This window comes from Amia ocellicauda, chromosome 6 (assembly GCF_036373705.1).
Source record: "Amia ocellicauda isolate fAmiCal2 chromosome 6, fAmiCal2.hap1, whole genome shotgun sequence".
Classification (NCBI taxonomy): Eukaryota; Metazoa; Chordata; class Actinopteri; order Amiiformes; family Amiidae; genus Amia; species Amia ocellicauda.
The window spans coordinates 4536931-4548009 of record NC_089855.1 but is presented as its reverse complement, the minus strand read 5'-3'; the positions used below and the strand labels follow the sequence as shown (position 1 = coordinate 4548009).

At 42.1% G+C, this 11079-nt stretch overlaps 1 protein-coding gene across 3 annotated transcripts; it reads right to left on the bottom strand.

Moving 5' to 3' along the window:
* Positions 1–910: 910 nt before the first annotated feature.
* On the bottom strand, positions 911–8818 carry LOC136750773 (T-lymphocyte activation antigen CD80). Of its 3 annotated transcripts, none has more exons than XM_066705825.1 (8): positions 8450–8818; positions 6916–6980; positions 5586–5921; positions 4912–5205; positions 4217–4375; positions 3395–3445; positions 2957–3009; positions 911–1739 (listed from the first exon to the last, which is right to left on the bottom strand). In XM_066705825.1, exons 2-7 carry the CDS (start codon positions 6974–6976, stop codon positions 2978–2980), a joined length of 933 nt encoding a protein of 310 aa, XP_066561922.1. In that variant the 5' UTR covers positions 6977–6980; positions 8450–8818; the 3' UTR covers positions 911–1739; positions 2957–2977. The 3 variants fall into 3 exon arrangements, with proteins under 3 accessions (XP_066561922.1, XP_066561924.1, XP_066561923.1); XM_066705827.1 differs by having other exon boundaries at positions 2957–3006; XM_066705826.1 differs by lacking the exon at positions 8450–8818 and adding an exon at positions 7633–8426.
* Positions 8819–11079: the final 2261 nt, after the last annotated feature.

The window sequence follows — 11079 nt, the reverse complement described above, 5'->3', positions numbered from 1 at the left end:
GCAGATGTTGCAATGGAGTGTCCTATTAGCCTTCGTCTCTTGTGCTTCTATACTCTTTGCCTTTTGTTTAGAACTTTATAAAAATGCAAACCTACAAGAGATCTGTAAGAAAAGCTGTTTGAACCCGAGACCGCATCGCATTCTCTGTTCTTCCGGCCCAGCCTGATTAAAAGACTTCTTTTCCATTTGCAACACAACTCCTGCGCTGCTGTTTTCGTCAATTTAAGAGGGTTTCTTCACGTGTTTATTAAGCTTTTCCTTTTAAAATTGCATTTAAACAAACAAAAAGCATTTTTCTTCTTTCCCATCTATACAAAATACTGCTCTCTCTGTGTCTAATCTGCTACATGACATAAAACATGTGTTAACAAAACACAAAAACACTGTTGTGGCTCACATGAAAGACACAGGACTGGGTAAATCAAACTATATTGGAGAGGATTCAGAAATGCTTGTATAATCTGTGCTGCGAGGTATCAAGTAGACATTGCCTCGATCAGACAGTTAAAAAGAGCAACAACATTAAATCACTGTGGATTTATTCATGTTAACAACTACACTCTTATCACAGTTACTGAAAACAACAAAGATGACACAATGAGTTGAAATGTGACCGAGCAGAGCAAAGAGCAGACATGTCTATCGGTATGTATGTGTACAGAGTTCATCAATGTGTTATCTGTAATTCAAATGGTAAAACTTATTAAGAGAAACTTTGCCAGCATTGTCTATGAACAGGGAGCCGTGCAGCGGGTCTCAGAGCTCAGAGGAGTGAAGCCGGACGGTCACTGGACACGATGCTGGACGAGATGCTGAAGCTGACTGGGATTAGAGATTGCAGGTGTGTGATATAGGTCATAAAATACACACTATTCTGAAATATACATACATACACAACACACTGTACCTGTCTGATACAAAGGTTTTATTATAATATTTTTATACAAAAATAAAGATAGAATAAAACATGTTTCATACAAACAATGACCTGTTTATACAGCTGTTTATTTTACTGGAGCAATCAAGGTACAGTACTGTCAGTACTAAATGGTACAGTTTCCAAACATCTCTACTGAGAAAAATTACATGTTAAAAACACACATTTAAAAACTCTGCAGTAAAAATCCATGAATGTGTATCTCAGATGAACAAACTCAGTCTAATTACAGAACATAAAGGACTGGTGTCACAGACCAGATGAGCACTACTCTGTTATTTCAGATAGATTGTCCAAGTCTAGTGCTAATCAATCTGTGAAACCAGCCAAAAAAAAACTCCCGTCATATTATAATGAGCATTATTGACACAGGTAGTTTCACTGAGCCAATAGAGCCGACACAAACACAGGGAGTCTCTGGACTGACACATGATGTCGTGCAGATGAGTTATATTGAATCCCATCATCTGCTATGTGTAGAGAATGGAAGTTCTCTTTCATAAGAATTCATTTCCAAAGCTCTGGTGCTGAGAGATCAACCACCCGGACCCACAGCATCCACATTTAAAAGGTAACTAATCATTCAAGAGCTCATCTTGGCACAGCAGTAACAATAATAAACACATAAGCGATCATGAGTTAATATGCAGCTCAACAAGCACCGTTACAATATTCTCCATGTGTTTAAACAGACCTTGAGAACAGAAGAAAAGTCCCTGAGGTTAAGCTGGGCATGAGTGGCTGAGGTCAAACTTTTTAGGAAAAATTGGGTTTAATTCCTCCATCTCGTGTCCTTCTTGTGCTGCAGTGAGGAAACAAACATGGTCAGCCTTCCCTACATTCATCTCACAGTTACACACATTAACACATATATACATACACACACACACACAGACTTAGCAAGTTGTGCTGCCAAAGGGAGGCAATGTCAGCACAGACACAACAATGTACTATATGAGGAAATTACTTCTGCTGGGTTATATTGCCACTTACGCAACAGAAAGAAAATGTATGTATTACAAATATGAATCCACTGTGTGGTTGTGCTGTGACTGAGGACGCCTGGAAGATATGGACAGAGAATAAGAACTTGAAACTACACAGCAAAAGTGCTTTCCTATAAATTAAACCATTAGCTTCTTGTGAACTGGGATTGGGAACATATTTTAAACTGGTTTCCAGTGAGTGAGATCCAGGGGCTTAAGACAAGACATGTATCAGGGTTGTGTAGACTCTTGTATTTGTTTCCTTTTGTAGTTTTATCATTGCTTCGACTGCTTTTCTTGTATAGTTTTACCATTGCCTTGACTGATTGTATGTGGATACTTTTAATAGTTTTATTATGAACTTCTCAGGTGACATATTGTCTGGAGGCAGTTCACCTCCGATCACTGCGAGAATGAGAGTCATGATGGTTGGCTTTGAGATTGTTTGCAGTTTGAGCATGATTATTATAAGTATAAAGGCTCTACTTTAAATGCACATTTTGTGGTTGTGGGGATCATTTTGCACTGGTTATTGTATGCATATTTTCTTTATATAATTGCTTGTGGCAGCTCTGTCCTTTTCCCCAGTGCTTGGTGGTGGACTGCCTTCATAGTTAACAGGAACAAATAGATTATCTTATATGCATTTGTATTAAATTGTATGCACTGACTGTGCCTGGGGTTGTTCCCATTTATACATAAAATATATTAACTGTTCCTCACCTTAATTAAATCTTTAATTGAACTCTGTTTGCAGGGACATTTATATACAGCTTTGAATGCATGTGTCCCCCTCTCCTACTGATATAAAGGGGGTGGCGTAGTTGTCTGCATCCACTAGGTGGCGACACACATTACAAAATGCTTAATCTGTAATTGTGCCTCTGTGTAATGTACGCAATTAAAAAATAAACATGGAACATGTGAGAGCAGCTCTGAAGTGTCTCCATCAGTAGCACTGCAGACAGGCTTGTCCGTCTCTGCACAGGGGAGAGGGCTGCTCAGGGTTATACAGCAGAGGCGACTACATTACCTTCATCATCGTTAGCTACTGTCACTGCAACCCCTGAACTGGGTTTCCCCCTGCTGAGGAAACAACACAAACACGATCAGAGCTCTGTGAAGACACTGTCAGTGTTCCTGCTGATGGGGTTCACAGTGTAAACTCAATACCAGCGTCTCTGTACCAGTGAGGCCGCTGGTGCTGCAGTCAGAGCGTCGGGAGTGAAGTGGCTGCTGGAAGCGACCAGCAGGAGTCGCAGCCTGCTGAGAATAATGTGATCACACGTATTGTGTGTGAGAATGAGCTGCTACACCCCCATCAGAGCTGTCCTACAGAGCGGAGCAGCACACAGGGGAGACGCCATCAACCACCTCTGAGTCTTAATGTGACCCTGTAATATCACTACCTATTGAGAAATACACTACAGAGAGCTACTGTGGGACTGTCCAGTAAAGACAACTACATTACCCTGGTCATTGTCTGGCCATTTCATAGGAACAGCCTCATCTCTGGCTCCTCCTGTGGAGAAAACACATACACAGCATCAGACGTCTGTGAAAGAGACTCTCAGTTTGCTGCTTCATCAGGCACTGAGGCAGTCTTCATGCTGCAGAGACTTCAGCAGCGACAGTCAGGTGACCCAGCTGCCCTGTGTTGTAGTGAAGCTGGAGTCACACTGAGACACTATCAGGAGTGGAAGCAGTTTTCTCAGCTCTGTGTCTGAGGGTGTGAGTGGGGCTGAACTGGGGTCAGCTGCTCACATGACAGAGACCCTGTGTCTCAGTTTTGCCAATAGGATCCCCTCCCTCAGAGCCAGCAGACACACTGATGATCTCAGCTGTCAGAGACACTAAACCAGGCCTTCTCCTCCTTCTTCTGTCCTGTATGTAACACTACAACACTGTACTGGTGTGGAAATGAACACAGCACTCCCACACTGGGCTCTGTGACAGGGCGGTCAGAGTGCGTTTATAACTGGACCCAATATGCGTTCTGAAGACTGGGTGATAAAGTGTGAAGACAGTGTTGATGAAGGGAAACATCCCCAATACAGCTGTGCTGTGTGTGGACAGGGGCAGCAGAGGGGTGTGCAGGATTCCTCAGGACATCCCCACTGTCCTGGGGTCCCACTGATAAACTACACACACACACACTCACACACAGACACGCACACACCCTGACACACTGCACCTGTCACACACACACAATGCAGCTCCCATACTGACACATTAACACAGTGTCACAGTGCATCACGGACACTAATAGATGATTCACACACAGCTCACTTACTCTGGTTATGCTGTAGATGTCTCCCACAAACCCTACACAATGACCTCCTCTTCAGTAAGACAATGACAGCCACGGCTACAGCTACTGCCACTGCAACAACTATTCCAGCTATCAGGAGAGAGTTTGATCCTTCATTTTGATCCTCCGTTTGTCTGTGATCTGAAATCAAAGTGAAAGAAGAGTTCAGCACAGATCCTGTCCCTCCATACCTGAACTGCCAGATCAGCAGACCTCAAACAGACTCTCAGTGTGGAAGTTGGGTTTTGTTATTTATTCATTACAGTAATAGAAATGTGGACAAAGCCTGAGTTATATCCCCTCTGGGTTCTAGTTTTCTCTCTGTTAAAAACAACATGCTAATTTTGCAGCTCTGCACCTGGTGTGTGATGTCATGGCATGTCGACTTAGACTTACTGACTTCAAAAGCGGTGATTTTAATAACAGATATACCGAAACCATGATTACTGAATTTAGTATATTTAGGCATTTCCTTATACTCAGCATAAATTAATACATTTTTTTAAACATTACTTTTATTAATGCATCTATTATGAAGTTTTGTGCACTTCCCATATGAACTAAACTTCTATTACAAAGAAAAGTTAGTAGTTTATGATGAATTTACCTTTAATGTATGTGGGCAACTAGGCATACAGACAAAGCATTTTATTTTGTTATGAACCACAAACCCTTACAATGATGGGTGGCTGAGCTCCTGCTCTCGTTGAGTCGGGGGTTTTCAATGGTGCAGCTCACAGTGATGTCCTGTGTGATGTTGACTGTGATATTGAGGCGGCTGGAGACTCTGTACAGTCCAGTGACAGGGTCCTGAGTATAGACTGTGTTCACTATGTCCACAGGGGGGCGCTGCGAGTTAAGCAGCCAGTGGACCCTGGGCTCAGGAAAGCCCCCCGAGGAGGAGCAGCTGAACTGGGCGTCTCCTCCCTCTGGGACTGGGACTCTGTGCAGCCCTGGCTCTGAGTAATGGGCTGTGGAGAGGAGCAGGGCACCGTTATACTGGGTATCAATAAAGGTTGTATAATAATTTAACACAAACGGTTAAAATACATCATATAATCTGTGCAGTACATCCACAGGTAGCTCCTGTGATCTGGACTGGGAACCACAGGGTTTGGGTAACTGAGCAGAACTGCTCTAGTAAAAACCCAGCAATATAAACGAGAGACTCTTAAGTAGTTTGGTTGAACAGACAAGTGTTTTTCTTCACATTATTCCGTGTGAGCTTGTGCAGCGTGTGTCCTGATCAGCTACAGTACTGCAGCGCTGATGGCAGCGCTGTGTCTAAACCCACATGTCTCTGCTAATGAAGCACTGAACCAAAGGACTGAGATAAGAGAACATCCCTCACCTGCAACAGAGAGGCACATTTTGTTCAGATGTATGGTTTTCTTAATACTTTTAGAATAATAAAGACACTTATAGTGCTGCTCATCTTCCTTCCCTGTATCTGAGAGTCGCAGAGAGAAATTCCCTTTCTCCAGGTGCTGTTTGAAGAGATGGGTTCTATTGTGGTAGTTCTTGCCCTGTTTATTCAGCACATCCTCTCCATTAACAAAGCTGTGCACAACAACACTGTCTGTCCTCCATTCAAGGGCAATGTTTCTCTGCTCCAGTCTCTCCTCTCCTGTGTAGTGACAGGGCAGGACAGTGGCTTCCCCAATGACCCCAACAATGCAGTCATTGCCTGGAGAGAAGAGCACAGAGTTCAGTGATGAGCACAGCCACACATACAGAGACTGTGGGATAGTTTTCTTTTTGTGAAAATTGTATACAGTAGCTTGCTTAGGGCGCTATGTGGGCAGAGATGTTTACTAGTTATCTAAAATGTGCTATTTTTTAACTATGTATTATGTTTAAATGTGACCAGTTTCCTGAATATACAAGGATATGATGCAGGCATTTGTTTACCTAATTATTATTATTTTTAGTTATTTGTTTTTAGATTAATGCAACCTCTTTAATATTTTTTAAGATTCATTTAAATATGTATGTATTCCTTTTTAGTTCTAAACTATACTTTACTTGGATATAACATTAAATTTGTGTTCTATTGACCTCAGCTAAAGGACACTATGTGCTTGTCTATATTGTATTGTATTGTTTTTGAGCGAGCTAGCTGGATTTGCCAGTTAAAAAACAACAGATTATAAGAGGGTAAGTGCAACAGGTTTACTGTCAGACCTCTTTACTGAAACAAAACTGGGCGGAGTCTGGTTGCAAACTACTCTTACCCCAGTGGGAACCGGTACCCCTATATATCTCTGATCACAGCGACCCCACTGTTCCTGCGGGGGCCTAACGTCCGACTCTCCACAATCATTAAATCAGATCCAGAGACAGAGACAGAGGCCACAGCTGCAGCCTGGAGAAGTAAATGTGTCCATCCATTTATTAAAGAGAAGGAGCCCGGGCGCAGTGTTTGGCAGTGGTGTGGATGTGTGCCTATTCTGTGCGAGAGGAGCGAGTGTCTGCGCTGCTGTTTGTGCCGAGTCTGGGCTGGAAGAGACCAGATCTGCAGCTGAGTGGAGACAAGAGGCAACAGCTACAGTTGTGAGAGAGGCTGGAGACAGCAAACATGTGTGCATACATTTTTCACTCATATACATGAACTATACTCTTAAAAATGTATGTTTATATTAGAAAATCTTTGACCATGGTTGTCTCGGTGCAGAACATACCTGTGCTGCTGTTGTCAGTGGCACAGATGAGGAGAGCTGCAATCATCAAATACCACGACATCCCCCTAAAAACATCAAGAAACAGAACAGTGATCACAGCACTGCAAAACAGGGTACAAATTCTATTTAATTCCTAGTTATTTTAGGCAATTAGGCAGCTGTTGCACTTAAGCGGGTGATGTATATCAATGTCATGACAGTGGTCTATTCTGCATATTTTCTTCTGTTACAGTGGCTATAGGAAGTATTCACCCCCTCGTCACGCCCACGAAGGAAACACTTCGCTTTCAGAAGGGAGGTGTGATTGACAAGTAGACAGACAGGGAAGAGAAACAGATACTAATCCGCTACATTATGAAGTGCCGAGTGCGATCACGACGAAATTAGTTTTATTAGCAGCTTGGAGTGAAGTCCACAGACAGAAACAATGACTGCTTACTGTTCATATCCGATAAAAAACCTGCCCAACAGGGATTTCACAGGACCGGTGCAGTGCCCTGATCATTTCAAATAAACTGAAGGATAATAATGTATTAAGACTGTATGAACAGCTGGCGGTGTTCAGGGTGTTATACAGCCCCACGGAGACAATCAGTGTGAAGGTGAACGTTTACAAAATAAATGAATGGATACATAAATACAGCAATAGGCGCAGGTTTAGGGAGGATGGGAATAATACATCATTAATACGGAAAAATAGTAAAAAAAATTACAAACCTGTAGAGAGAGTAATAAGTTAATGGAGCCACGTTGTGCCGTTTAAAAAGTCATATCTGGCACATATCTTGATGATAATAATAAATAATAATACATCGCAAATATGTATTAATATTATTATATTGTCTGAATAAAATGTCGCTCTTCCTATAATTTCTTAACAGAAACACTATTTATTACACAGTCTCCAATCACGTAAAGCAGACAGATTAAAATAGCACACAAGTCCTCTCCACGTCAGGCTGTCGCTCGCAGTGTTGTCCTCCGATGGGGCTCACAATGGCCAGCTGTTACAAGCTGTTGAAGCAGGTCTTCCTCAGGGATGTGCCTGTATTTGGCTCCATCCATCGTGCCCTCTACCCTGACAAGCCTCCCAGTTAGATGCTGCCCCACCAGCGTGCGGCACAGTAGAGGTGGCAGTGCCCGGGAGATCTGCTGTGTTGGGTTTGCATTTAGGACAAATAGATCCGAGTGTGTATGAAATCGGACCACAACATATCCTGCCACATCTCTTCAGTCTCCCACATGCTTTTTCCACAAGCGGGATGTATATGGTTATTTTTCTGGGCAATTGTTGACACACGGACAGTTTCTCAGTCATGAAACACTGCTGTAGGTCTTCCAGAGCCGTCAGTGGCCTCGGCTTCGTTTCCCACATTGGAAGTACCGGGTAGGTAACCCTCCACAAATCAACTACATCATTATATTGATGTTTTTAACTATTATTGACACCACAATACGACTTAAATGTAAAGGTTTATAGTAAATGATTTACATTACACTTTTAAAACGTTTTCTCAACCACACGTTCACTTACCGCAAACGATCATTGCAAACTGGAAACTCCCGTCAGAAGAAAGTGAAACTAAACCAATGACTTCCTTGTTGATCGCATGGCTGCGAAGTAGCGCTGCCTCCTGGTCGACTGTATGGATAGTAGTTTGTGTTGTAAATTGTCCTGTCATGTGGAGCATTTTAAGGGTCAAAATCCATCATCCATGTTCAAAACGTCTTATCCTGATGAGGGTCGCGGGGAAGCCGCAACCGATTAAAAATTAAATATTTAATTCATACATTCATTCGTCAATTCGAAAATTAAATAATACATGAATTCATATACCAATGAATCAATTCAAAAATCAATTAATTTATTGCGCTGTTTGCCACGCGATCTTTCAGTTTGAGTTATCTTCTTTTTAATGCTTGTCCATCAGCGAGGGGGCGGGTCCGATCGATGGTGCTGGAATTGTGACGCAGGCTGCTGCGCTGCTGGGGAGGGACGACTGATTCTGAGAACATTTTGACACGTCACAACAACTATAAAGTCTCGTAAGTGCTGTATTATTAATGTCCAAAAAGTACATGTAACAGACTGCTGTAACCCCATATAAACACACATTTTTCTCAATTCCTCAATTTATTTTAAATGAATTCGAATAATTCACTCATACAGACTACAGGCTACACCTAATTCAGACAGTTGGCAGCATTAGTAGGCTACTTAATAAAGGTTTCACAGGGAGCATTTCGTATGTACTTCCTGGTATAGTGGTTAGGAAACACCGCTGGTAACATAGTGTTAGGGGTTCGATTCCATAGAGTGGGTGTGTTATTTCTTATGAGACTTTATAGTTGTTGTCAGGGGTCAAAATGGACTCCATGAAATATCCTCAAAACTAGTCTCTCTGTGGGCTCTCACACCTACAGCACAGCAGCACAGTTTGCATCTATACTGGGCTTGGGTCTGATGACAACAAAACCAATAACAGGCTCAGTGTTGAGTGCTGATGTGTGATCTCTCTCAGAGGCGTCGAAAGGGGGTAGGCAACCCAGGCAATTGCCTGGGGCCCCAAGCTGGAAGGGGGCCCCCAAAGAGAAAACACCGTCACCCCCCAACCCCCGCCCCCCGCTCTCACCGGAGAAAACTCTGTCATTAAATATTTTGCCTGGGGCCCCTACATACTCTAGAATCGCCACTGATCTCTCTACATTGCAGAGCACACGCCTGTCTTCTCTACATGCTACCGTTTTAGGTAACACCCCCCCCTCTCTCTGCACCTCCAGGTACTTGTCTATCCAGAGCAGGGCAGTGAGCTGATGTCCACACAGAGGGATATCATGTATTTCTGTTGCATTGTCTTTCCACTGGAGTATTACCAGTATTAATTGGTCAGGATTATCCTTTTTGTAGATAATCAGACTGGGTCATGGCCAGTGCAGTAATAAAGGACTAAATAAAATAAAATCACATCAGGGGCTTTACAATGACAGCAGGCATGTGCCACACAGACAGGGTTCATATGAATTCATGCACTTGTGGTGGTGTGAAGCATGAAGGGAGGCCTATAGTTGTCAAGTCAAACTCAGTTACGCTACCCTGGGAGTAAATCACACTGTCAGTGTCTCAAGGTCAAAGGTCTCAAACGCTCTAGAATGAGGAAAGGTAATATTTGATCTGTAAAACCTCGACAAAAATAATCAATATCACAGTGCTCAACAAACTCTCACTCAATAAGAAATCCTGGGCTCAATTACTGTCACAGCCGCCATGTAAATTGATTAACACAGCTACCAAAAATAAAGAAAGATATTGTATTTGCAAATACCAAACTATATGCTGTCTTCATCTGGGTGAAAATTTAATTAGATAATGAGTTTCAAACACTAATTAGTACAAGAGTGCAAAACATCCAATGCTGCAGCAAGTGTGGTTTTCATATTTAAAGCAGCAATGACCTAATCACTTTGTTTTGTAAGCAAATAAATAAATAAATAAATAAATAAATAAATAAATAAATAGATAGATGCATTTATTTTTGACTTAATTCAATGATTTATATTGTTTTAATTTGCTTTTAACTTTGGCACAGTCTTTTCACTCTAGCATCAATTACTCAGGCAGTGAGCTGATCCAGTACCTTGGATATGGGGGCCTAAAATCCTGATAGTTTTTGTTCTCTTAGTTCCTTAATTGATCTGATAATTGGCCTGGATGGAGAGTCCACACTCAAAAGTGCTTTACTGTGTAACCAGAGCTGTTTCTAGACAGGTTGGCACACCCTGCACAGAGTGAGTGCAGTGTAAGAGGCTTAGACCCAGCAGCCCCGGGTGCACAGAGAACACAGCCCTCAGGTTCTGCACAGCCCTGCTCTCCAGCCCTGCTGTCTGGCCCCACAGCCCTGCTCTCTACACTGGCAATCACTGACAGAGGAACAGGGATGTTAATTCTCAGTTCTAATAGTCGGTCTGTTTTCTTCTTGAGAAGAACATTCAAATTTATCTTTTTTTCCTGATACACTTCATTTGAATATTTTAAATTTGTGATATTAACTGTAAATAAATTATATTAAACAGTTACTAATTGTCAAAGAATATGAAAATAATCTACTCACCGATGCTAGATGCACTTGTGTAATAAATCTTCATGTAAAAATACTTGATCTGAAC

What these genes read in the sequence shown, in the direction of transcription:
- LOC136750773 (XM_066705825.1), bottom strand. Translation starts at nt 6,976, where the DNA reads ATGTCGTGGTATTTGATGATTGCAGCTCTCCTCATCTGTGCCACTGAC. An exon ending in AATGTGCCTCTCTGTTGCAG is followed by an intron (nt 5,206 to 5,585) that starts GTGAGGGATGTT and finishes TCCTCTCCACAG; the next exon opens with CCCATTACTCAGAGCCAGGG. An exon ending in ATGGCCAGACAATGACCAGG is followed by an intron (nt 3,010 to 3,394) that starts GTAATGTAGTTG and finishes TTGTTTCCTCAG; the next exon opens with CAGGGGGAAACCCAGTTCAG.